Source organism: Orcinus orca, chromosome 11 (genome assembly GCF_937001465.1).
Source record: "Orcinus orca chromosome 11, mOrcOrc1.1, whole genome shotgun sequence".
In the NCBI taxonomy this organism is placed as follows: Eukaryota; Metazoa; Chordata; class Mammalia; order Artiodactyla; family Delphinidae; genus Orcinus; species Orcinus orca.
Window position 1 is genome coordinate 41369083 of NC_064569.1, and position 25142 is coordinate 41394224.

Genomic DNA, 25142 nt, shown 5'->3' on the forward strand with positions numbered 1-25142 from the left:
ACTGATCCTCCAAACGGATCAGCTAAGGGGCATAGCAGGGGAGGAGGAACCCAGTGCAAACTTCCTTTACCAATGCCATAAAACCTTTATTTCCAGTGGGATCTCATGTGCAATTCTCTTCTCCTTCTGGCAAAGAACTTTTCCCTTTCCCCACTCCAGGACACGTCCTGGCCACTCTCTCCTCTCCCTTTGGCTGGGCTACCCCATAGGACCTAGGAGACTTCCTGCGGCGGGGAGTTGCGTGGGAAGCAGAGGCAGCCGTGGTCCCACGGCACCCTCATGTGGTGCTGTCCAAGAAGACAGCCTGCTACTCAAGTAGGAAGCCCTCCAAGAAGGAATGAGTCCTCTGGGCAGCTGGGCTCTCTACTTCAGGCAAAGCAGCCATGCGTGGTGGGGTCCAACTTGCTTGGGGAAGAGCTGACACGCACGGCAGGTCTGCTCTGTGCGGGGAGTTCACGCGAGAACCGCAGACGAGGCGTCGCGCAGTCGTGCTCCACACTACCTGCTGTCCCGGCTTCTTCAGACTTCCCAGGGCTCTTGTTAGCCTTATCTGGGTCCTAGCCTCAGGGCTGCCGATACGTGGTTGTGTGGCCTGGGGCAAATAACTTCACTTATCTGGCCTTGGTTTCATAATATGAAAATGATAGGGCTGGACTAAAACGATGATTTCAAATTGTGCTTGCAGACTTTTAGAAAAGTTCAGGGGCTGGTGGGCAATGCCCTCACCCACCCTCATTTTCATCCGTGGCTATTTTGCTTCTGAACTACATTATACATGGAGCACTGAAAAAAGGTTCTGGGACTTAAACCTGAGAATCACTGGCTCCACAAGTTTTCTTTCAAAACGAACATCTCAGGATTCCTAAATATGGTCTCCCTCACAGCTACCTGGCTGCACTGCTCTAGGCTTTATGGAGACCAGCCAGCCAGAAATGATCAGACTGGAGGGAAGAGAGAGTGGGGACCTGATGGCTAGTTGCCTAGTGTTCTTGTGGTGTGGTGGGAGGAGCCCAGGTTCAGGATACAGACCAGCTCCTTTATTTCTCTCTGCCTCAGCGTTCTTGTCTATAAAATGGGCACGGTGGTTCCTGTCTTTTTCACGGGACTATCGTGCAGATGAAATAAGATAAAGGATTCCTGTCAAGAAGCTTCAGGTAATGTTAGCAAGGGAGACTCTTAGACCTCTAATTCCTCTGGTAGAATATACTGTTTCACTGGATTCTGTGGGTGTTCTAGATGATCAGGGATTCAGGACGTGGCCGCAGAGGTACTTTTCTTGAAATCAGCATTGCTGCCCTGGGCTCTAGCCCAGCTGCCTCCTCTGCTTTGCAAGTCTGTTTCTAGGGCAGAAGGAGAGCTCTAGGTAACGTATTATGTGTTCTAACGGTCTCTTCCACCAACGTGGAGGAAAGAAAATGGGCCCAATGTTGTTGCAAGGAGTAGGAAGGTCCTGCCTTGATTTGCATCGAGTTTGAAATCCATCTCTAAGGCCGACAGGGAACTGATGATCAGGTTCTCAAACATCAGGTTCCCCCAAATCCTGTTTCCTAAGAGGCTTGTGGGATCTCCCACAGGGGGGTGATCCAGGGCCTAGATGAAGAGCCAGTGCTGGTAGGGATCACTGGGATTGCAGGTGGCCATGGCTGGCTTTTCGTCCTTGGATGTCAGGCAGGTACCAGATCCTGAGTTCCTGATGAGTTGATCCTAAAAAGATGACACGGCAAACGGTCAGCCTGGGCCTCAGACCTCTGACAGTGCTACTAGGGGGCAATGAAATAGGGATCAGTAGACAAAAGGCAAAGGAAACCCAATGAGGCACAGAGAGGGCACTTCCAAATTCCTTTCCTTGGATGCCAGATACTCTGATGGGATGCATTCCTGAGTTTCCACCTGTGCGTGGTACCAATTCTTCACCCCCAGCTTTAGCATGAATGGCTGGAACAGAGGAAGGCAGGACCATGGGCTCACTGAAAAAGGCTTTCAGGACCACCCCCCACTCCAGATGGCCAGTCTCAAAGACCTGGGCCACTGCTGCCCACCCGCACCTTCTGCCTTTGATCGTGTTCAGACTCCTCCCTTCCCTGTAGCTCCAAGGTTGGGCTCCTCTTTCCCCAAGCCAAGGACTGGGGATTGGGGTGGAGTGGGGTGTGGAGGCTCACTGGGGGCTGCTGGTTTGGGCCCAATCCTGTAGAAGTTACATCGTTTATCCCGAGGCAGTGTGGTGTAATGGAAAGAACCCATGCTTTCGAGTCAGATTTATCTAGATCAGAACCCCAGGCCTACCATTTACTAGTGAAGGGTCTTGGGCCAGTCACAAACTTGCTGAGCTTCGGCTGGCCCATCTCTAGTGGTGGGGACACCACCTACTTGGAAGATTAACCAAACCAATGTATGTGAGTGCATAGCCTTGTGCCCGGCACACAGAGGCCAGGCAGGAACCACAAGTGACTCTTCAACTTCATCTACTTGTGTTCAGCCTATAAATACGTGAGCTATGACACAGCTGGTCCTGGACCATAACCCCGACCCCATCTTTATATCAAGCAGAACCAGCCATCAACAAACCTTACTTAGGCCCTGAGAACCCTGCCTGTGATCAAGCCCACATTCTCCATACTTCCTATTGTACACTGTCCGGATCCACCCCGTAGTATCTCAGGCAGAAGATGCAGAAGGAAGGGAGGGGGCAGTTGTGGTCTCAGGCTCTTGATTCTGAGCTTTCTGGGCCGCTGACTCACCTGGGTGAATTTCCATTCCTCATCCTCGGGCACCTGGCTATTCTTGCCCGTGAAGTGGCAGCCCCTAAGGCCCAGAGTGTCAGCACCAGCATAGAGACACAGCTGCTTCGCAATGTTGTGGCGAAGGTCCCTCTGGGTCGTGTATTCAAAGTACTAGAACACAAGATAAGAGGAGGTCCTGAGGGGCAGGCAGAGAGTTTGCCCACCATCTTCCAAAGCCAACTGCCTTGAGATGCCAACCACAGATGGCCTCCTGGGGAGGAAAGTGAGTAGGTGCCAAGACTTCAGTAATTCATGTGCCACCGCATCTGGGTGATACTGGAATGATAGATAATAGTTACTAAAGGTTTTTTCTTTAGTTAAAAACTTAACTTAGGGACTTTCCTGGCGGTCCAGTGGTGAGGACTCCAAAAAAAAAAAAGCCTCATTTAAAGCATTATTGGTGAAATCATGTGCTAGTTCTTTTTTGCTAATAGATTACTATTGAAAAAATGTTCATCAGTGTACCACCTAAAATCACCACGCGGGCCAGCGGTACAGGAAATTGCTCCAGTGACTTAGTCTTCATTTGAACATCCTGTTGGCATCCTGTTCAGTGGCCCATGCCACTCCTTTCCTTGTTTCAGCTGTTTTTTTTTTTTTTTTTTTTTTTGCGGTACGCGGGCCTCTCACTGCCGCGGCCTCTCCCGTTGCGGAGCACAGGCTCCGGACACGCAGGCTCAGCGACCATGGCTCACGGGTCCAGCCGCTCCGCGGCATCTGGGATCTTCCCGGACCAGGGCATGAACCCGTGTCCCCTGCATCGGCAGGCGGACTCTCAACCACTGCGCCACCAGGGAAGCCCTCAACTCTGTTTAAGTGCCTCTTACTTACCAAATGCTGGGCATTCAGGGTAGATTGAGGGGCTGGGTCCAGGGAGGTTATTAGTTATTCCTCAGGGAAGAGCTGGGCATTGTAGGGCATGGGGGAAATTCCCAGGATGCCAGGTAGCTGTGAGATGTCAGTAGGTGGTTGCTTTGGGGTCACTGATGGGTGCTAGGATCATAGTGGTACCTTCTGGGTAAGGAAGGCATTGAAGATAGAAGTTGAGTGTAGCCGAGGGGCTCAAAAATTTTCCACAGTCACCCTAAAACACCATTCAGCAGCTGGCATCCTCCAGGAAGCCTCCTCTGATGAAGAATCCTCCCCTGCCAGGGTGGGGAGTGTGGGAAAACAAAACCCCAACCAAAAACCAATCCTCCCCCCCAGCCCCTCTCTAGCAGCCAGCACTGCTGCCCACTCCTCTCTGGATGCCCCGGTCCACGCTTAAGACCTTGTCTGTCGGTATCATGCATTCCCCCTCAGACTGGGGGCAGGGCTGGTATCTCCCCCTCTCTCTGGATCTCCCCTACCCTAGTCCTCAGGAAAGGACGATTATGAGCGGAGGAAGGGGGCCTGTGAAGAGAGAAGATGCCCCAGAGACAGGCTCGCCTTGGGCTGGGCTCCGTACCTGGTTGCCGCCAAGGCCATGGCAGGTGTACATGATGAGGGGTTTTCCTCCATTGTTATTCTCTCCCACATCCAGGCAGTGATCCATGCCGAGGTTCTTGAGCTGCAGAATGTTGAGCAGAAAGGGGAACCAGGGGAGCACAGTTAGGAATTTTTCGGTTTGTGGTGTGGGATCCACCTGGAATAAATGTGCACGGCTGGATTTCTCCTCTGTGACTTTCCTCCTCTGCTCATTCAGGCAGATGCCTGAAGTGAATAGTAAAGTGAGGTGCAGAGCCCAGGGGTTGGGCAAGAACAGGGTGGGCAACCTGCCAGGTCCCTGGGAGAAGCCCTGGGCATATGGGAATGTCCTTAAGAGCAGTGGTTCTCAAAGTGTGATCCCCAGACGTCAGCATCACCTGAAGGCTTGTTAGAAGCGCAAATTCTCAGGCCCCAACCCAGTCCTCCTGAGTCAACAGCCTGCGTCTTAACAGACCTTCCTGGTGATTCTGAGGCCTGTGAGTATTTGAGAACCGCTGCTTAGGGGTTGTTTCCTCCTTACAAGGTTTTTAGCTAGCTCTAGAAGCCCAGGGTGGCCTCTCGGTCCTCCTCCCGGATAAGGGAGCGTGGAGAGTAAAAATCAGTTGTTTGTCATCCAGCTGCGGGGTCAGTGGTCCTGAACTTTTCTCCCCGGGGTTCTGTGATGATGGGCGGGCACATTGGTTCTCAGGACTCACAGCTCCGTAGAAGATGGGCTTCAGGTCAGGAACAAACATCTCTGGGTAGACGTTGTGCAGGAACCAGGAAAAGTTGCGACAGTTCAGTCGTTCCCTCAGCTGCAGTCGCTCCGAAATGTCTCCGAAGGATTTCTGTCAACCGAGCCAGCCCCCTCAGGGTCAGTTCCACAAGCCTTGACCTTCTTTTCTGGGTGGAAGCAGCCCAGAGTTTCTGGGACTACTTCCTCCCAGAGCGGGTCTCCTGTTCATTCCTGCTCAGGACCAGTTGGGCCCCACATCTAATCCCAACCCCCCTGCCTCGGCTTTGGGACCCGCACCCACAGCACCACCTGCATCTCCTGTGAACTCCCACTTTTCTCCCAGTCCTCAATTCCTAGTTTCTCAGAGTAAAGCCATTCTTCCCGTAAGAGGTTCTTCCTCCAAATCTTTTCTCCCTCCCCTCCTAAAACATACTGGGGCTCTCCAGGCAGGGACAACAAAGTCTCCTCTCTTCATGCTCTAGCCTCCAAAATACAGCCTGGGCTCTAGCTCCCAAGGTCTGAGGGGTAAAGGCACCAGGTGGTGGAGATGCGTGGGTCTCTGTCATCATTAAGCTCCTGACCAGGGGCTGGGATTCTGCCCTTCTATTCATCTAAACACCTCCTGAGCACCCTCCCCGCTCACCTCTTGGGCCATCTTTGCTGCCTGCAGATTCCTCCTGTAGAAAATCTCCTTGTAGCTATCCATCCAGACCTCAGCCAGGCGCACTTGGTTGCGAGCAATGACACTGATGCCCTTGGGGAAGGTGTGAGGGCTCTTGGTACGGAACACGTGGCCGACCACAGAGCAGGGGATGATCTCCAGTTGGCCCCCGCACTGCCACACCTGCCGTAAGAGGATATGGGATGGGGATTTCAGGGGGTGGGTGGGAAAACCTCCCCCGCAAGCAGCTCTGTTCCATTCCCAGGGTGCCAGACCCCAGGTCCACGGACTCAGGGAAATGCTGCGCTGCGCTCTCTCGCTGGAAAAAAAGACACTGACCAGGCTTCTTCCCAGGCCATAACTACACAGTCTCTGGCTCTCTGATGTTGGTTCACTCTGATTAAAGCAAACAGAAATGTGCAGGGTCCTGAGGGTTACCAGGGCCCACTTGGGAGAAAAGTCACTTGGCGAATTTTATGTGCATCTACCTACTGTGAGCTCTGGACACCTGGCTATTTTTTTTTTTTTTTTTTTGCGGTACGCGGGCCTCTCACTGTTGTGGCCTCTCCCGTTGCGGAGCACAGGCTCCGGACGCGCAGGCCCAGCGGCCATGGCTCACGGACCCAGCCACTCCGCGGCATGTGGGATCCTCCCGGACCGGGGCACGAACCTGTGTCCCCTGCATCGGCAGGCAGACTCGCAACCACTGCGCCACCAGGGAAGCCCCACCTGGCTTTTTGACCTGGAAATGTGATTTTATCAGCTCACGCAGGTGTTACTGGAAACTCAAGCTCCTCCAAATCGAGATCAACTTGTGACCTAATCAAAGCATCAATTCATTAATTCATAGCTACCATCAGGTGGCTTGTGGTCACCTGGACCTTCGGCACACTAGCTTCCTTGCAGAGAGACTGAACAGAGGTCAGAGGCTCATGGACGAGCCTAGGATCAGAACCATGGGAGTTATGGTGACTGAGCTGGTGACCCTCCTCTGTCAGAGGGCTGGTTTACGACATCCCTTCCACCTGTGTCTTCTCCTTTTTTCAGGTTTTAGATTGGGAGGTATGTTGTCATTCATTTTAGTATAGCAGCAACAGAAATACATAATCATAGCCATAGTAACAGCAGGTATCAATGATGTGCTTGTATGTGCCAAGCACTGTGAGAGGTGACTTCATAAACAAGCTCATTCTCTTGTTAATTACTCTCCACTGGATGGGGATCTGTGTAGATTTCATGGAGAGGCAAGCCCTTCTTCCAACCTAATCCTGATTTTCCTTATTCCTGAAATCCCTCGGTTCTGGGGCCCACCAGAATTTGGCCATCATCTTCTCCTATGGTTATGAAGGGCTTGCTGAACAGAGGGGGAGGGAAACTCCTAAGGCTACCAAGGCGTGAGGTCTCTGACCTGGAAAGCAGAGCCTGATTTTTCCAGAAAAAGGATAGTGACTGCTTACTGACCTGTTCCACCTTCACCCTAACCCTTTTCCAACAGACATCATGAAAGATGTCACCAGTCCCCAGATGTCTGGTTCCTAGTACCTCTATTCCCCCTTCCCTCTGAGGAGTTCTGCCCAGTAATTTGTTCTCAAGTTGTCCAATCCGACTCCCAAGCCCCTACTGCCATGGACAGGGACGGGGCAGAGGGAAGGTGGGGCCATGACGGGAAACAGCCACCCTTCCAAGTTCAGCTGAAGAACTGATATCCCTGGCACTGCCTCAGAGACAGGTTCTCAGGCCGTCCCCTGGGCCGTTGTGGTTCCCCCGCGAAGCCCTCTTCACTCTCACCCGGAAGGACATTTCCACGTTCTCCCCTCCCCAGATCTCCATCTGATTATCATAGGTACCGATGTGCTCAAAGTAGGACTTGGAGATGGAGAAGAGGCCACCAGCAAACGTCGGGGATCTGGAGAGACAGAGGGAGAAGCATGTGCATCTTCTGGGGGGAAGAGGGGCCAGAACCTGGCGTGGAAAGCTGTGACCTCACCGATGACGCCTCCTAAACTCCCTCCCTCCTCCTTTCCTCTCACCTGGGATATGCAGCCCCTCTTCCACTAGCTTATGCACTTAGCAAATGTTTATTGAGCTTTTATTATGTTCTCTTCACCTTCTAAGATCAGGTTGAGGAGAGATGTAATTATCATTACTCTCTTCTAAAAGGCATCCATTCACTCATTCATTCAACCAAGGATGTGTTACACACGGGCTTCCAGGGCCTGTGCTACGTGCTAGTCGTGCAGAGTAAAGAGAGACAGATCTTGTCCTCTGAGAGCTCAGTGTAGTAGCTGAGGGAAAAGCCACAATCGTTTGCTTTTTGGCAGCAAAGTTCCTAAAAGCACAGTAGATACTCGGTTATCAGAAGCTATGTGAAATTGTTTTTGGACATCGGTGCTCCCAGAAACAGAGTAGGAAGCGAGGTGAAATTAAGCTCAACTTGAACTACAGGGAGCATTTGGGGGCTACAACAAGATTCTGGCTTTCAGACAAAGGCAGGGAGGCACAGACCCATGTTTAGATTAATTGACAAAAACATCTAGAACTTAGATACCACGTTGCTCATGAGAGGGGCTGGGCTAAGGGCTGGAGGCGGGGGTGGCAGACAGGGCAGGAGTGCACAGAGATCATTAGCTGTTGGCCTCTGTGCCACGCCAGGCTGGCTTGGATGGGGCTTTGCTGCCCTCAGTGGGTGGCTCCATGTGGCACAACCATGCAGAAACCTTCTCTGTCAGCCCAGAACCGGTCAAGGTGCTTCACACACAGCAGGGGCTCAATCAGTGTTCACTGGACTGACTGGTCAAGGCTATTACCCAGGACCTTGGCGTTACCCTCTGGCTGTTGTCGTCACCCTGAAGTTGGCTCCTGCAGCCACTTTCTGGAAGGAATTTCGGTTGGGAAACCCTCAAGCTCAGGCAAGCTTTCTGTCACTGGTTGTGGCCTCTCCCAGGGGTTCTAAGCCAGCCCAAGTAAGGCCAGGAAAGCCTCAGAGAGTCCTGGGATTCTAGATGAGCATTCTGGAACTAACCTGCTGCTTCCTTTTTTAAAAAATAATTTTATTTATTTATTTGTTTTTGGCTGCATTGGGTCTTCGTTGCTGTGTGCGGGCTTTCTCTAGTTGTGACGAGCGGGGGCTACTCTTTGTGGCGGTGCGTGGGGCTTCTCATTGCGGTGGCTTCTTTTGTTTCAGAGCACGGGCTCTAGGTGCACAGGCTTCAGCAGTTGTGGCACATGGGCTCAGTGGTTGTGGTTCGTGGGCTCTAGAGCACAGGCTCAGTAGTTGTGGCGCACAGGCTTAGTTGCTCCGCGGCATGTGGGATCTTCCTGGACCAGGGATCGAACCCGTGTCCCCTGCATTGGCAGGTGGATTCTTAACCACTGTGCCACCGGGGAAGTCCCTAACCTGCTACTTCTTCAGGGTTCCCCCAACCTGGGCCTGTCTCTTGGCTTTGAGAGGTCCCTCTGACCAAGAAGCCACTGACAAATTATCTCTGAGGATAAACTCTACACGGGGAACTTCGCTGCAGACCCACAACCAACAGGCAACCTCTGGAAACACTCTGCATTTCCTGGCCTGCTTCTCAGGGTCCCCTGGGCCCTCACCTCTCCTCCTGGCCTCCCGTTGACTTTGGGAATGGAGGAAGGGAGGGTGCTGCCTGCAGGCCTCCTGGTGGGTCCTATGCAAGTGCCTCAGGCAAGCCCTGCACACCACCAGGGCATTTGGACCAGGGAGCAAATTAATTCCTCAAACACTGGAGCTTTGTCTTCCAGCTGTATGGTCCTCGACATCAGAGCGGGGGACGTCAGTGATGGGTGGGGGCCAGGTGCCCTGTCCCTGACTGTGCCACTGTGTGCCTGGCCCCCAGCTTGGGGGAAGGGGGTTTTGTTGATGTACATCTCAAACAAAAGACATCTATGAATCAAGCAGAGGGTCTATAGGGAGTTCTAATTTCTTTTCTCTCTCCTGCCTTCTCCTTTCCCCTCTGCCCCTTCTAAAGGACACAGAGCGGCTGGCTGTTCAGGACCGTGGGATTCCTTCCCGTGGCCCACCCGAGCCCTCCCTACTGAGGCTCTGGGCAGCATTTCTTAGGATTTGGGCATGTGCATGGGTAGAAAGCCTTCCCTTTTATCTCTGCTCACCGTATCCCCAAACTCTGCTTCCCTCCATCCCTGGTATATATATTTTGTTGACCCTTCAGTTTCCTGACCAGTATAGGAAAGCAATGGCACAGATGATCCGGAAGCAGAGGGTAGCTGAGACGCTTTAGCTGAGACGTCTGTGGTCTCTAACAACACCAACAGGCAATCTGGAGAGGGAGGGGCAGGGTGGGTGCGTGAGGGGAAGGCAAACCCAGCTGGGCAGCAAACAATGGATACACTTTCAAGCATCTGCCCTCTTGCTCAGGGGCTGGCAGGCTGTGGCCTGTGGGCCAAAGCTGGCCTGGCTTTCTAAGGTTCTGGCAAAGAATGGTTTTTACATTTTGAAAGGGTTATTTTTTGTAGCTGGCAAAACCTAAAATATCTGCTATCTAGCCCTCTGCCCGAAAAAGTTCAGGGCAACTGCAACACACTGTAAACGGCAGGACATTTGTCTATTTTCCTTTAATACGTTCTCAGTCTCTTCAAAGACGGTGACCTGGGTGCACACACCACCCCCTCTTATTATAATGGCTATTTTACAGTGGCCTCTACCCTCCATCTCTCTGAAAGCAGCAGTCACACCCTTCTACATGTAGGGAGGAATAAATGGGATAAGGTGTGGAAAGCCCTTAGCCCAGGGCCTGGCACACAGAAGGTGGTGAGTGAGAGCCAGCTGCTATGGTGAGAGGTAGGACAGAGCCATGATGGGGACACGGGCTTGGGGCCAGATTGGCGGGATGGGCATCCTGGGTCCACCGCTTTCTAGTGTATAGTCTGAGGCCAGCTGTCCATCACCAGGAGCCTCAGTTCTCACCTGCAAAGCAGGCTGATCACAGTACCTACCGCATAGGGGATGACGATTAAAGGCTAATCACAGTACCTACCGCATAGGGGATGACGATTAAAGGCTAATCACAGTACCTACCGCATAGGGGATGACGATTAAAGGATAATCACAGTACCTACCGCATAGGGGATGACGATTAAAGGCTAATCACAGTACCTACCGCATAGGGGATGATGATTCAATATGTCAAGTGCTTCACAGAGCACCTCATAAATGCTGACCTGAGATGGCCCAGGTCCCCGGGACCATGGAGACCAGGATGTGGGCCCACCAGGCTTCAGTACTTACTTGATGGGGTAGGTCTCATCCTTGCGCCTCTGCTTCTCATGTGAAGGTATGGTCTCCCAGCCGAAAGTCAAGCTCCAGTCAAAGTTGCCACGACTCTGGACTCGGCCCCTCTGGACAGGCTTGGAGAACTCAAAAGTGTTCAGGTCGATAGTGACAATGTTGGGGCTCACCACCGCCGTCTCGTCCTCGGCGATGCGAGCCAGGAGGGGCTCCAGCCAGCCATGGAAGCACTCACCTGCAGGTCGGCACCAGGAGACGTCAGTCAGGGTCCTGCCCACAGCTGAGCCCGTGCCCCCCACCAGCGGGGAGCCCCAGGATGACAAGCGCTCACTCCCTAGCTGTGGACAGGGAAGCACGTGCAAGCTCCACGGCCACAGAGAGTGGACAGAGATCTCCCAGGACCCTCCTACACCTGCCCTCTCCCCCCAAAAGAGGCAGAGGTGGCTTTGGAGAGGAGAATGGAGGTCTCAGGGGAGTAACATGGTGGACCCAAAGGCACAGGGAAAGCCCTGGAGGGGTGTCTTCAGGGTCTGTAGCCTATCCACTCAGTCGGCCCTCCCCACCCAAGTGTGGGTTTCACAGGGGGGTGTCCCCTCTCCCAGGGATCTCTGCACCTCACGCTTCAGCTCCAGTTGGAGAATAATCATCCCTTGGAGATTTTCGAGGAACTGCATGTATGACTTGATTTAGCCTTCATTTTGTTGGTGAGTAAGGTTGGCATCCTCACCCCACTTAACAGAAGAGAAAACTGAGGCCTGGTTAGTGGCAGGGCCAGGACGCAAATCTAGGGCTTCTGACTCCAAGGCAATAGCTTCTCAGAATTTGTATCACTGCTTTTAGGGAACATTTCTTTCCCTGACAATGGTGGGGAAGTGTTTTGCTTTGGGGCAAGAAGCAGGCCTTCCTGGCCCCATGTGGCCCTGCAGGAAAGTGACACGCCAACCAGTGCCCAGTGGCGACAGGAGGCGTCTCTGGGGGCTGAGCTCAGAGTGAGGTTCAGATGGTGGCGGTAGAGGGGAACGTCTGGGGCTCCAGAACACACTCCCAGCAACTGTGGGGTTACCAGTTGTTTGGGGGCTGTGTGTGCCTCCTGATAGCCATCCTTGGCACTGGGGTGAGAAAGGGGTAGAAGCAGCTAGGGGAGTCCCAAGCCTGCTTCGATCCTGGGACAGCAGAGCTGAAGGTGCTCTGCTGAGGCCATGGTCCCAGCTCTTCCTTCTGCCAGGGAGGGAAGGGGGACAGAGCCAGGCCGGCCCTCTTCTACTCACAGTGGGCATCCAGGAAGGTGAGCACCTCCGCCTGGGCCACGCTGGCTCCCAGCAGCCGGGCGGTGATCAGCCCCTTCCGTTCCTCCTGCCGCACCACCTTCACCACCTGCAGCTGCTTCACGTACTGTTCCAGCTGCTCCTTCAAGTACTCTGGAAGGGACAGGGTCATTGTCGCCAGCTCACCAGTTTGTTGCAAACCTAATCCCCCATGTGCACCAAGTCTGGGCGTTCTCAGGCCTCCAGCAGGCCTGCATTTTAACCCTCCCGCCCACACTGCATTGAGCAACTCCACAGAAGCCCAAGGTCGGGGGGGGTGGTGGTGGAAGGACGAGGTCCCCTGTGTGGTCCCACTGCACGTGGTCGCCTTGCCAGGACATTCCACTGGCTCTGTTGGGCCCATCCTGTGTCTGCGTACTGGGGCGCCTTCTCTAATGTCTGAGACAGGACCTCAGAGTTGTTTCTTTGGTCTCAAATCAAGTATCAACTTCTGACAAAGGCTCTCAGATGCCCCTCTTGGTCTCTGCACCCTCTCAGCCCCCATCTTTTCAGAGCTAGGCCTTGGGCCTCCCCTCCTTTCCACACCTGCAGGTTGTGGCAGTCATTTCTCCCTGTCTGAGTCCCTGTCTCCCAGGTTCTTCAGAGTAAGTCTGACAGGTAGAGCGGACACAAGTATTGATTTCCGGCTTCTGGGGCAGCAGCAAGAAGTCTTACTCTAATCCTCTTTTTTAAAACATAAATTTATTTATTTATTTTTGGCTGCGTTGGATCTTCGTTGCTGCGCGTGTGGGGTTTCTCTAGTTGTGGCGAGCAGGGGCTGCTCTTCATTGCGGTGCGTGGGCTTCTCATCGCGGTGCCTTCTCTCGTTGCGGAGCACAGGCTCTAGGTGCGCGGGCTTCAGTAGTTGTGGTTCGTGGGCTCAGCAGTTGTGGCTCGCAGGCTCTAGAGCTCAGGCTTCAGTAGTTGCGGTGCACGGGCTTAGTTGCTCCGCGGCATGTGGGATCTTCCCGGACCAGGGCTCGAACCTGTGTCCCCTGCATTGGCAGGCGGATTTTTAACCACTGCGTCACCAGGGAAGTCCCTCCTCTAATCCTCTTTATTACCTCCTCTGCACATGGAATTCTTTAGGAAGATGAAAAGATGCTGAGCGGCTTTTTAATTACATTTAAAAACCATGTACCCAGCACCTCCATGAGCTAGGCACAGTGGTGTGCCTGGCCACCCAGGGAACGGGCCACAGCAGGGTAGGTGATGAGTGAGCTGCTAGAGGTGGTGCAGGGCTGGGGGAGTCTCCAGGAGGGGCAACCATCCTGAATTGGAGGGGGTGGGGAAAGCGCTTTGAAGGGAGGGGTATCTGCTGAGATCTCCAGCCCCTTCTGAGAGAGGGCTCACTTCATGACTCTTGTTATTAGTCGGAAATCCTCAGAGCATTAAATATAGCCCTATTCTGAAGCAATGCACCTTGGAACGTAGTCCAGATCTTAGTGATGTTTCAGTACCTGCTGTTTTGGTTTATCTGTGCCACTGTTCTGTTCCCCGCTGTGCAGAATGGAGCTGCCTGTGGTTTCAGAAGTGGCGGGGCGGGTGTGGCAGCTGACTGTGTCCTTTCTCTTGAGGGCTGTGGGATTGGCCCAGAGCTCAGGCCTCGCTTTCAATGCAGTGTCACACAAACTGGGGTCCGAAGTCAGCTTTGTGGAGGCGTGACTGATCTCTCGCTCTACTCGTTTTGTTTTTCTTTTTGGCCACGCCGCGTAGAATGACGGATCTTAGTTCCCCCACCAGGGATGGAACCCGGGCCCCCTGCAGTGGAAACTCGGACTCTTAAGCACTGGACCGCCAGGGAAGTCACTCTCTCTCTACTTTGACACACTCACACACACACACACACACAGCCCAAATACCTGAGCACTACTATGTGCCACTCATGGAACTAGGTGCTTCCATGTTGACTTTTTTTTGCGGTACGCGGGCCTCTCACTGTTGTGGCTTCTCCCGTTGCGGGGCACAGGCTCTGGACGCGCAGGCTCAGCAGCCATGGCTCACGGGCCTAGCTGCTCCGTGGCATGTGGGATCTTCCTGGACCGGGGCACGAACCCGCGTCCCCTGCATCGGCAGGTGGACTCTCAACCGCTGCGCCACCAGGGAAGCCCTTAACTTTCTTGTTTAATCTTCTCTGTGAAGATTAACGCGCTATGAAATAGGCAGTACTGTCCCCCGTGTTGATGAATCAAAATTAGCCTCACTTGGCACCTTCAGCCCAGCACTCCCTTAGCAAACACCTGTGAACACGCTGCCAGGTGCCAGCCACCATCCTGGGCAGGGAGGGCCGGGGTCTGGGTCCTGCCTTCACGGAGCTCCTAGGCTCATTCTCCAAGTACAGCCCCGAGTGCTGGCTCTAACAGGGAGGTGGGAGGATCCCCGTGCGCGAGTCTTACCTTCTCGGTGCGGCTACCGGCGGACATTTCCCCTGAGAACATAACTGTGCTTACAGGAAGTTCATGGTGGTGGAGATAACCCAGGGACAAAACATCATAGGAAGTGGGTTTTGTGGTAAGAGCACGTCAAGCATTGAGCTGTGAATGTCAGGGCAGCCTGAGCTCTACAGAGCCCTTCCCCCACGCCTTCCCTCCAATCTCGGGGGGCTGGGTGGGACCTGGGAATTCTGCGCGTGAGCCTCAGGCCCTTTGATGGGGGTGCGATAGCTCTCCTAAGTTAGGCCCCTCCCTGCACCCACTGGACATAAACCCAAGAGCGGAGTGTAGCAGAGCCGAGTGTGGAAAGACAGACGGTCCCAACCGTTTTCCCTTATGTCCCCCAGACGAGACCCTCCTCGTTTAGGTTCAACACCACCCCACCCCAGCCCGGCTTCATTCCTCACGGCTGGAGTCTATGAGACTCCTGTGACCACCCCCCCCACACATGCCATACTCAGTGCCATGTCTGAAATACCATCTATATGCAGATGCTCCTGGGCCTCTTTTCCTGGCCTTGCCATCTTCACTTGGATGTCTAACAAAACCACAAACCTAACACGCCTGAAATGGTGCCGCAGATTTCTTCCCTACCTGCCCTCCCAGCCTCCCCCCATGTAAATACATGGTACCAGCATCCCTCCAGCTGCTCTAAACTAGGAATCGTGCTGGATTCTCCCCTTCACCCCCTCCACAAACAGTCCTTCAGCAAATATGGCCAGTTCTCTCTCTCCATCCCCACCGTCACTGCAGCAATCATGTCTTGAGTGGTCTCCCGGCCTCTACTCGACACTCCTCTTCCCAATCTATTCGTGACATTGCAGCCACAGTGAGTTCTCTCTTAAAAGTATAAATCACATCATGTCACCACGGTGGTTTAAAATTGCACTTAAAAAACGAATCCAAACAGTATGATGGTTCCTCAAAAAATTAAACAAAGAACTACCATATGATCCAGTAATTCCACTTCTGGGTATACAGCCAAAATAATTGAAAGCAGGGACTCAAAAAAATATTTGTACAGCCATGTTGATAGCAGCATTATTCACAACAGTCAAAAATGTGGAAACGATCCAAATGTCCATGGGTGGATGAATGAATAAACAAATGTGGTCCACACAAACAATGGGGCGCTCAGCCTCAAAAAGGAAGCAAATTCTGACATGTGACAGCATGGATGAACCTTGAAGACATTATGCTACGTGAAATAAGCCAGACACAAAAGGTCACATACTGTACGATACCACCTATACAAGGTACCTCCAGGAGCCACATTCATGGACAGAAAGTGGAATGGGGGCTGCCAGGGGTTGGGGGCTAGGGAATGGGGAGTTATTGTTTAATGGGCATAGAGTTTCAATTTGGGAAGATGAAAGAGTTCTGGTGATGGTTTCACCACAATGACAATGTATTTAATGCCACTGAATAGTCGATAAAGATGGTAAATTTTATGTGTATTTCACCACACACATCCAAAAATCCACACACTACACTACTGCTTAAAAAGGTCTCGTGATTCAGTTCTGCTCACCTTTGTAAACTCACTTTGTATCAGTGCTGTTTCTGCTTCCTTGCTCGCTTCCCTGCAGCCATGCTGACCTTATTTCTGCCCCATTAACACATTAAGCCTCAGGGCCTTTGCACTGGCTGTTCCCTTTGTGGGGAGCGTTCGGAGTAGCCTTTCTTGGCTACTCTGACTAAAAAAGCTGCCTAATTACTGAGTAGCCCATCACCTGCATTCTTATTTTTCTTCTAATTTAATTTCTTCATAGCACTTATTATTATCTGCAATTATTTATTTTCTGTCTTTCCCATTAAAAAAGTAAGCTCTAAAAAGACAGACACCTTGTTCAACTGTTCACTGTTATACCCCTGGAGACTGCCCAGGGTCTGGTGCTCAGTAGGTACTGATAAATACTTATTAAGCACATCAGTGAACTGCCTTTATTTATGCTTCTCTTGTGGACTCTCCCTCTCTACTTTGGCTGCTGAAAAATCTAGAAAAGAGAAACAAAACAGAAAGCCCTTCTTGTAGGGAGGACTTCCTCTTAACTTTTCCTCTCTCGTTTTATGCTGTTTTCATTTCATGCCCATCTAGCCAGCCTCAAATCGAACTGCAATGTGGAAATTTTTCTTGATTAATCCTTTTGCAAGGAGAACAGGAGAAAGGAACGAGTGTAACACCCTTTGGGCGTATTCTACAATCCTCCTGCCCAGATGGAACATTTAGACACTGGGCTATATTTTCGAACCCAAATCAGGACTCATTATCGGCCTCTTTCCATCTCCAAGCGTGAGGATTAAACTGGCAGGTGAAACTGACATGCGGGAATAGAATTTCTTTATGGCGAAGAAAATATCGAATGGAAACCTTCCTAGAAAATCCAGGACATAGAGTTACTACAGAGACATCTTCCTATATTATTAAACAAGGAAAGAGGTAAGAGATAGCAGTAATAAAGCAACTTTACTTGTTAGAATAGACACTGGAAGTTGTAATTCAACTAGAATTGGAGGCTTTGAATAATTCCTAACTTGCATTACTGGTGTCTCTTAGGAGTTCAGGGGGCCACGAGAGGAACTGCCACTCACTTCAGTCCTGACTGGCCAGGGGAGATGGCAGTGGGGGAAATCGTGGGCTAATCCAAAGTGCTCCCAATGTCTCCTCCCCTGCGTTTCTCACAGTGTGTTTCCTGACTTCAGGAAACACACACCTCCTCTCCTTTCCTCTCCTGGCTGATTCCTCTTCCCTTCCTACAGCCCCTCTCCCAGGCCAACCCCGTCTCCCCACTCCTCCTCTCTCCTTGGGGAACTTGCTCACAGAGGATCCTATTCATATATCGGCTCTCTGGGTCCTTGGTAAGTGTCTGATTTCCTCCCAACCATCTAGCGAATTCCCACAGGAGGGAGGCATATGTTCTCCTACTCAGCCTCCCTGCCAAGGGCAGGGAAGGGCTTTGGACAAGGGGTTGCCGTGTCTGGGGCGTGGTAGACGGACAGTGTTGCGGGGGGGCAGGTTTTAGGAGCTTGTGGAACGTGCTAGACCAAGACTGGCCCTCGGCTGCTGACCTGGCCATGCAGGAGGGAAGTCTGTGCCTGGGGACGGACTGTTAAGTGGGAAAGAAAAAGTTCCCCAGCCTGGCACAGGGCCTCTTTCTGATACCCGCCCCCCAGTATCACATGCCCGTACACTTGTGGTCAAACCGTGCTGCCGGGCACCTGGATAGGAGGACAGAGAGCAAAGACACTGAATTTCAGCAGAGACACGGCCATTGTTTGTGTGTGTGTATAATGAGAGCCAGGTGATCTGATCAAATGGTCAAACGTGTGGGAAATTTTATCCCACCGTGGACTGCAGAGACTTCTGACCATGGATCTGAGGGTTTTTTCTTTCTTTGCTGAACTGAACATTGCTGAAAGTACCTCTAGAGTCCCAAAGCCCTCAAGGTAGGGTGGTTCATCCCGGGGTCCGCAAATTCCCTGGAATTACAGGCACAAATGTGGGTCTGTGCACACTTGTGGCAGCTGTGCATGGTTCTAGAGAGAGGGGCATAGATTTTAACAGGTTGTCAAAGGAGGCCAGGACCCAGGAAACTAAGAATGGCTGGTTTCGGTTTTTCAGGCAGGTGATTCCGAGATGCTGGAGTTGACTGTATGAGAGAGTCCAGGGCAACAAGGGAGAGGCCACCAGAAGGAACCGGAACAGGTCGGGTGGCCCGAGAGGGGCAGGCTCTTTGCCAAGCCCATCCTACTAGGCACAGGCCCCTCTGCCCTTTCAAAGCTGTCCGTGGCGGCCTGGCACTACGTCACTGGCTGGCCTGGTCAGAGGAACTGCCCAGCTGTGCCTTAGGGATGTACGCAATTCTGAGTGACAAGCTGAAACTGCTTAGAGCTTCCACCACATGGGACTCAAGGGAAGAAGCTATGAGGGATGGGCCGCTCAGGGTTGTGGGGAGAAGGGTTATGAGAGAGCCCAGTTTGAGAGGAAGGGCAGCTGATACATTGGTTTCCACTCCTTACAAACAACCTGCTGCTACTGAGATTCCTCGGAGGTCATTCCCAAGCCCCAACCCTCTGCGCCAAACTCCCTGCCCTCCCTTTCCAGAAGCTAATCTCTCTGCTCCTTATCTACCAGACCCTTTCACTGCATCCCTCGTACTTGCCTGCTTTTGTTTTCTAAGTGCTGCCAGGTGTCTGTCCTTCCCAGGGAAATGTGAGCTCCCTGAACAAATGGACCAACAGTGCCCATACTCAGCTTCTCCTCGCACTGCCCTCCGCGGCCCTAGTCCTCTTACCCAGAGGGCAGGAGGGGGCTGGGGGAGAGGAGGGGGCGTCAGCAGCTCCACTGGAGGGGCCGCACAGTTCCTGCCCTCGATACGGGAGCATGGGCACAGGAAGCCAACCCGGGAGAGCCCCAGCCCCCACGCGCCACCTGGGAGGAGGGCTCAGCTCCTGGAGGACCCCAGTCTACCGATGCATGGATGCCGCAGTCCCTTTCCTAGTTCTGGCCTCGGCATCCCATGCTCAAGTGATTTATGAACTTCCTCTCTGGACTCGGGGTCCTCTTCCTCTCTTCCTGACAATTACCCTCCCCAAAGCTGCCATCCTTCTGACATAAGGTCACCCTCCAGCTTAAGCACCTTCAATGATACCTCGTTTTATTTTCCCCCCCAGATAAATACTTTTAGCACGGCATGGATTTCATTCACAAACACACAGCACAAACACACTGATGTTTTTTTCCGGAAGTTCTCTCTTCCGGGACTGCCCTTCAATACCTCTTCTCTCCCTAAACACTCGGGCTTTCAGGCGCCGCTCTAACCTGGCCTCCATGGTGGACGGCCCCAGCCATGCCACACAGAAATAACACCTCCCATAGCGCCTTGCTCCCATACAAAGAATAAAATGAAACTAATGCACACGGAGCTCTTACGCAAGACTAAGTACTCTGTAGCGCATGAATGATCTAATTTACCACCTATCGCTGAGCCCTCGGCCACCACTGTCTTCATTTTTAGAGGAGGGGACTGAGGTTCAGAGAGGCTAAGTGTCTCGCCCAAGGTCACAGAGCTAGGAAGAGTCAGAGCTGGGACTTGAGTTCCTGGGTGTCAGACTCTCAAGTCCATGCCCTTTCACGTCTGTTGGGGTGTGTTACAGGCCACACCATTGTGGTTGGTGCTGTTAGCAGTCATCTGACTATGGGAGCTGTTAGCCTACTCAGGGCAAGAGGTCTCATTTGTCATTTGTCTTTTCTTTTGGCCACATGGCACGTGGGATCTTAGTTCCCCGACCAGGGATCGAACCTGGGCCCCCTGCATTGGAAGCGTGGAGTCTTACCCACTGGACCGCCAGGGAAGTCCCTCACTTGTCATTTTTCATACTATCCCCTATGCCTAAGTCAGTGCCAGGCACAAAGTACTCCGTAGATGTTTCTGGAATTGCTTTGAATGGTGGAAGTTTGGCAAGCAACCTCACTTGTCTATTACCAACTATAGCAAAGGGCTTCTGAGGTGGAATCTTCAAGAGCAAGGGAATGGTCCGTCAGGTAGGAAACAGAGGGAAGGCCGTCCCCACCCTCTGCCCTGCCCTGACCTCTCCTGGCATTTCTAACTTGGGGTTGGGCTTGGTAGCTCTAAGGGAGTCCTTGAAGCCAGGACTGCTAAGCTTTTGGAGCTCTTGGGGTAAAATGTGAACGAAGCTTGGGCTCTAGAAATGCGGTCTACCTGCCCCCTGGCCCCCACCTGCCTTCTTCCTGCTCCCAGCCTCTATGATGAGCTGTGATGCCAGACAACAGGCCATGAGGCAGTGCCTGCTCCCTCAGGAGCACCTGCCCGCTTTCACAGAATACCAGGGGAGACCCCAGGCCTCTCCTTGGGGGGCCCCCTAGCCTCACCTTCTGTGCTGGCGTCATCCACCAGAATGATCTCCTTCAGCAGGACGGCTGGGGTGGTGTGCAGGACACTGTACACCGTCCGCAGCAGCGTGGACCAGGCCTCGTTGTGGAACACAATGATGACGCTGGTGGCAGGCAGTGGGGGGCAGCGCCGGAACTTCTGGTTGACACATCTGCAAGGATGAACGTGTAGATACAGCTCTCCAGGTCCCTGGGAGTTCCGGGGGCAGGGAGGGCTCGGTCCACAGATTCCTATAACCATCCTTTGCTCCTTGGATCCCCCAGCCTCCATTCCCCATTGGAGCTGGTAATAGCTGCTCCCTGTTTCCAGCTTTCCCACCATTTGCCACCTACTCTGAGCCTCTGCACAGGTCCTAACCAAGCCACTCCAAAACCTGTCTTCCCCAGAGCTGGCTCGGTGCCCCAGCGGTGATGCCGAGGGCATCCCCCTCACTTCTCTCATCTGCTCTAGGAGTTCCCAGGGCTGACTCTCTCTTCCTCAGTGATATGTGTGATGCATAAAGTGTAATCCAATCCAGAGGTCCCAGAGAGGAAGTAATAAAAGGCAACTCTGACATCTGAGAAAAATGACTACAATTTCCATACTCAATAAGAGGAAAAGGCTTTTCTCTTTATAATGTACAGTTTCTCTCTAATCCATTTCCTCATGAATTCCCTGGAATCTGATACTATTATCACAAACAATTTCCTGTGACCTTTTCTCTATCCTCATCCACTCCAGCCACTCTGTGGCACTTGGCCACACTGCCACCATCTCTGACACGCCATCTCGGCTGGGGGCAGGAATGTGTGAATGCTGGATCTCAAGGAGTCATGTGGCCTAATGACGTTTTTTTTTTTAATCATTATAGTTTTTAAAAATATATATTTATTTTATTCATTTATTTTGTTGCGACAGGTCTTAGTTGCGGCTTGTGGGCTCCTTAGTTGTGGCACATGGGCTCCTTGGTTGCAGTAGGTGGGCTCCTTAGTGGTGGCATGCGAACTCTTAGTTCTTAGAGAGAAACTGTACATTGTGTGGCATGCATTTGGGATCTAGTTCTTAGTGTGGCGTGCATGTGGGATCTAGTTCCCTGACCAGGGATCAAACCCAGGCCCCCTGCATTGGGAGCATGGAGTCTTAACCACTGCGCCACCAGGGAAGTCCCTTGATGCCCTTTCTTAACCCCCTCTGCTGATCAGAGAGATTTCTCAGCAGCCTTCCAGAGGAGACCCCCAGACTTCCTCCACTGGCTGCCCTCACGCCCACTGCCCTTCCTTGCTAGGAGCCCTAATAACTTGGGGTGGTTCCATGTTCTAGGCCTCCAATACTAGGTCCTAGTCTGAGGAACCCCAGGTTCGAAGTCCTAAAGAATCATGAACTCGAGGACGGGAACTGCCATGTGAGAAAAGGCCAAAAAGGGTATTACTCTTGAGTTGGGAATGACAAAGTGTACATGAGAAAGACACAAAATCTTTGATGTGAGGACAGTATGAACACAGACTGAAGTGGCTACGGCTCAAAGATCTAAGAACTGGTTCACTGCCTGGGATTGAAAGTACAAACAGCTTCGAATAAAGCTTGGAATGAATTCTTGGCCCTGTGAGTCTTCACTGAAAGAAACCAGGAGGTGTGGGGATAATCCTGACCACCAGGGCTGCTGTTGGGAAATGCCCTTGGCCAAGAGCTCAGCAGCGGAGTCCTGCAGTCTCTGGGGCAGGCCTCAGCATGGGGCAAGGCCACCGAATACGTGGCCTGCAGTCAGGCCTTCCCAGTTACCCCTAGGCCACGTCTGGTCCCAGCCTGGACAGAGGTCCTTTTTCTGTACCCTGTCACCTTCACAATTGTGTTTCACTCTCACAGGTCTCCCTGAGCCTCTGGCCTGACCATAATACGAACCCCACACAAAATCTTTGACGTGAGGATACAAAATCTTTTTGTACCAAAAGATACAAAATCTTTTGTGCCCTGGGATAAGGGCAATTGATTAGGAAAAGTGAAGGCTTAGAGGAAATCCTTGCCCATACTCAAAAATCCCTGTCAGCCCTTTACCTGGTCCTCAGCCCGTGGCCGTGGCCACACCAGCCACACCTTTGGCAGAGCCCTGGCCTCACCCCAGGACACGGTGCTACTTACTCAGGGGGTCGGGTGTCCGGGCCCAGGGCCCTCTGCAGGGAGATGCGGTCGCTGGCGAAGGCATTGAAGCAGTGCTTCTTATAGCCCTCTTTCTTTTCCTGGGTCTCCTGGGGCGTCCACTGTTTCTTCTGAAATGCTTTCCCATCTGCCCCAGGGCCATTGGGGTCCTGTGGTGGCCGTTCCCAGAGGGGCTTCAGCTCAGCTGGGGCATAGAACTCGGGGAGGCAGGTCCGGTTTGTGGAGGCCAGTGTCTGCTGGGGCTCCGGAGCCCTGATCTGGAACCTGGGCATCGAATCCCTAAGGTTGTGCACGGCCCCCAGCATGAGGTCCAGGACATGATCCTTCCGGCTCACCAAGGATTTCAGCCATGGTTTCTCTGTGGCCTGCTCCCTGCCGCTTACATCCCTCTGCAGGATGAAGAGGAAGAGCACGAAGGCGCTGCCCACCATGGCCAGGCGCACGGCCATGTGGCGTCTGCGGAGCAGCCTCATCCTCTGGAACCAGTGGAAACCCCGGCTGGGTCAGCTCCAAGCGCTGGCCCGGCCCTGTAGATAGCCTGATGGGTTGTGGTGGCCACACCCTGGGGCCTCGGCCTGAGAAGGGGGGATGAGAGAGAGAAATGACCCAAGGCAGTGGTGGGGAGGGAGTCGGGGGATTCGGGGTTCGCGTCCAGGCTCTGCTGCTGAATGGTTACATCACCTTAGCCCAGCCACGTCACTTTCCTGCACCTAAATTTCCTCCATCCAGAAAAAGGAAAATGGACTCTGTTTCTTTTCTGCCCTAAGATTCTGACATTCATGGATCTAGAGTAATTGGAACACTGAAACTCTACATGAAGAGATTTAATCAACTTAACCACTTTGAGAAACAATTTGGCATTCTCTAGAAAAATTTAAAACGTACATACCCTATGACCCCACAATTCCTCTCCTGGTTTTATATCCCAGATAAACTCTGGCACACGTATGCCAGGAGGCATGCACAAGAACGTTTCTAGCAGCACTGACGAAAAAGGCAAAAATCAGAAACAATCCAAATGTCTGTCAGCATTATAATGAATAAATAGCGTGAAACATCCACGGCACAGAGGACTGCACAGCAGTGACAAAGAATGAGCCACTTCTACATGCCACAACTTGGATGCAATGTTGAGTGAAAAAAATCACGTTGCAGAAAGATACATCCAGTGCTCGGTTCTGCAGCACATAGACTAAAATTGGAACAATACAGAGAAGATTAGCATGGCCCCTGTGCAAGGATGACACGCAAATCTGTGAAACGTTCCATATTTTTTGCAGCACTATTTACAACAGCCAGGACATGGAAGCAACCTAAGTGTCCATCGACAGATGAATGGATAAAGGAGATGTGGCACATTTATACAATGGAATATTACTCAGTCATAAAAAGAAATGAAACTGAGTTATTTGTAGTGAGGTGGATGGATCTAGAGTCTGTCATACAGAGTGAAGCAAGTCAGAAAGAGAAAAACAAATACCGTACGCTAACACATGTATATGGAATCTAAACAAACAAATAAAAAAGGTTCTGAAGAACCTAGGGGCAGGCCAGAAATAAAGATGCAGATGTAGAGAATGGACTTGAGGACACAGGGAGGGGGAAGGGTAAGCTGGGATGAAGTGAGAGAGTGGCACTGACATATATATATTACCAAATGTAAAATAGATAGCTAGTGGGAAGCAGCTGCATAGCACAGGGAGATCAGCTCAGTGCTTTGTGACCACCTAGAAGGGTGGGATAGGGAGGATGGGAGGGAGATGCAAGAGGGAGGGGATATGGGGATATATGTATATGTACAGCTGATTCACTTTGTTACGCAGCGGAAACTAACACACCACTGTAAAGCAATTATACTCCAATAAAGATGTTAAAAAAAAAAGATACATCCAGTATGATTCCATTTATAGAAAATTTAAAAACACATAAAACTAAGCAACGTATGTTTTATGAATACAAAAATGAATATGTGTGGGACTTCCCTGGCGGTCCAGTGGTTAGGACTCTGCGATTTCACTGCCATGGGCCCAGGTTCAATTCCTAGTCGGGGAACTAACGATTCCCGCGAGCCGAGAGGACTGGCCAAAAAAAAAAAAAAAAAGAATATGTGGTAGAGCTACATATAAAGAAAACTAAAGAAACAGTGAAACCAAAGTTTCTGAAGAGGGAGGAAAGATATGGGAATAAAGGCATACAGGCGACTTCAAAGTGAAGTGATTTTTTTTTAAAGCGGATGGTGGCGGGACTTCCCTGGTGATCCAGTGGGTAAGACTCCTCGCTCCCAATGTAGGGGGCCCAGGTTTGATCGCTGGTCAGGGAACTAGATCCCGCACACATGCTGCAACTAAGAAGTCTGCATCCATAACTAAAGATCCCTCATGCTGCAACTAAACAAGTTCCTGCATGCTGCGACTAAAAAAGATCCCGAGTGCCTCAACTAAGACCCTGAGCAGCTTAAATAAATGT

General features: G+C 52.0%; 1 protein-coding gene and 1 non-coding gene across 5 annotated transcripts in view; one reads left to right on the plus strand and one right to left on the minus strand.

The window, feature by feature from the left end:
• Window positions 1-65: 65 nt before the first annotated feature.
• Window positions 66-25142, minus strand: part of GALNT6 (polypeptide N-acetylgalactosaminyltransferase 6) — a 35384-nt gene continuing 10307 nt past the window's right edge. For 2 of the 4 annotated variants that reach the window (XM_033436265.2, XM_004274310.4), the window contains 10 exons: window positions 22659-23251; window positions 20522-20694; window positions 12161-12310; window positions 10893-11127; window positions 7412-7529; window positions 5606-5806; window positions 4943-5074; window positions 4228-4329; window positions 2739-2891; window positions 66-1704 (listed from right to left, as the gene is read on the minus strand). In XM_033436265.2, the coding sequence (XP_033292156.1) occupies window positions 1591-1704; window positions 2739-2891; window positions 4228-4329; window positions 4943-5074; window positions 5606-5806; window positions 7412-7529; window positions 10893-11127; window positions 12161-12310; window positions 20522-20694; window positions 22659-23149 (1869 nt within the window). In that variant the 5' untranslated portion in view covers window positions 23150-23251 and the 3' untranslated portion in view covers window positions 66-1590. Of the gene's footprint in view, window positions 1705-2738; window positions 2892-4227; window positions 4330-4942; window positions 5075-5605; window positions 5807-7411; window positions 7530-10892; window positions 11128-12160; window positions 12311-20521; window positions 20695-22658; window positions 23252-23565; window positions 23869-25142 lie in introns of all 4 variants that reach the window. The other 2 variants (XM_033436264.2, XM_049694105.1) reach the window with 2 other exon arrangements.
• On the plus strand, window positions 23845-23951 carry LOC117203041 (U6 spliceosomal RNA). The gene has a single exon (XR_004485621.1). It is a non-coding gene; the product is annotated as a U6 spliceosomal RNA (small nuclear RNA).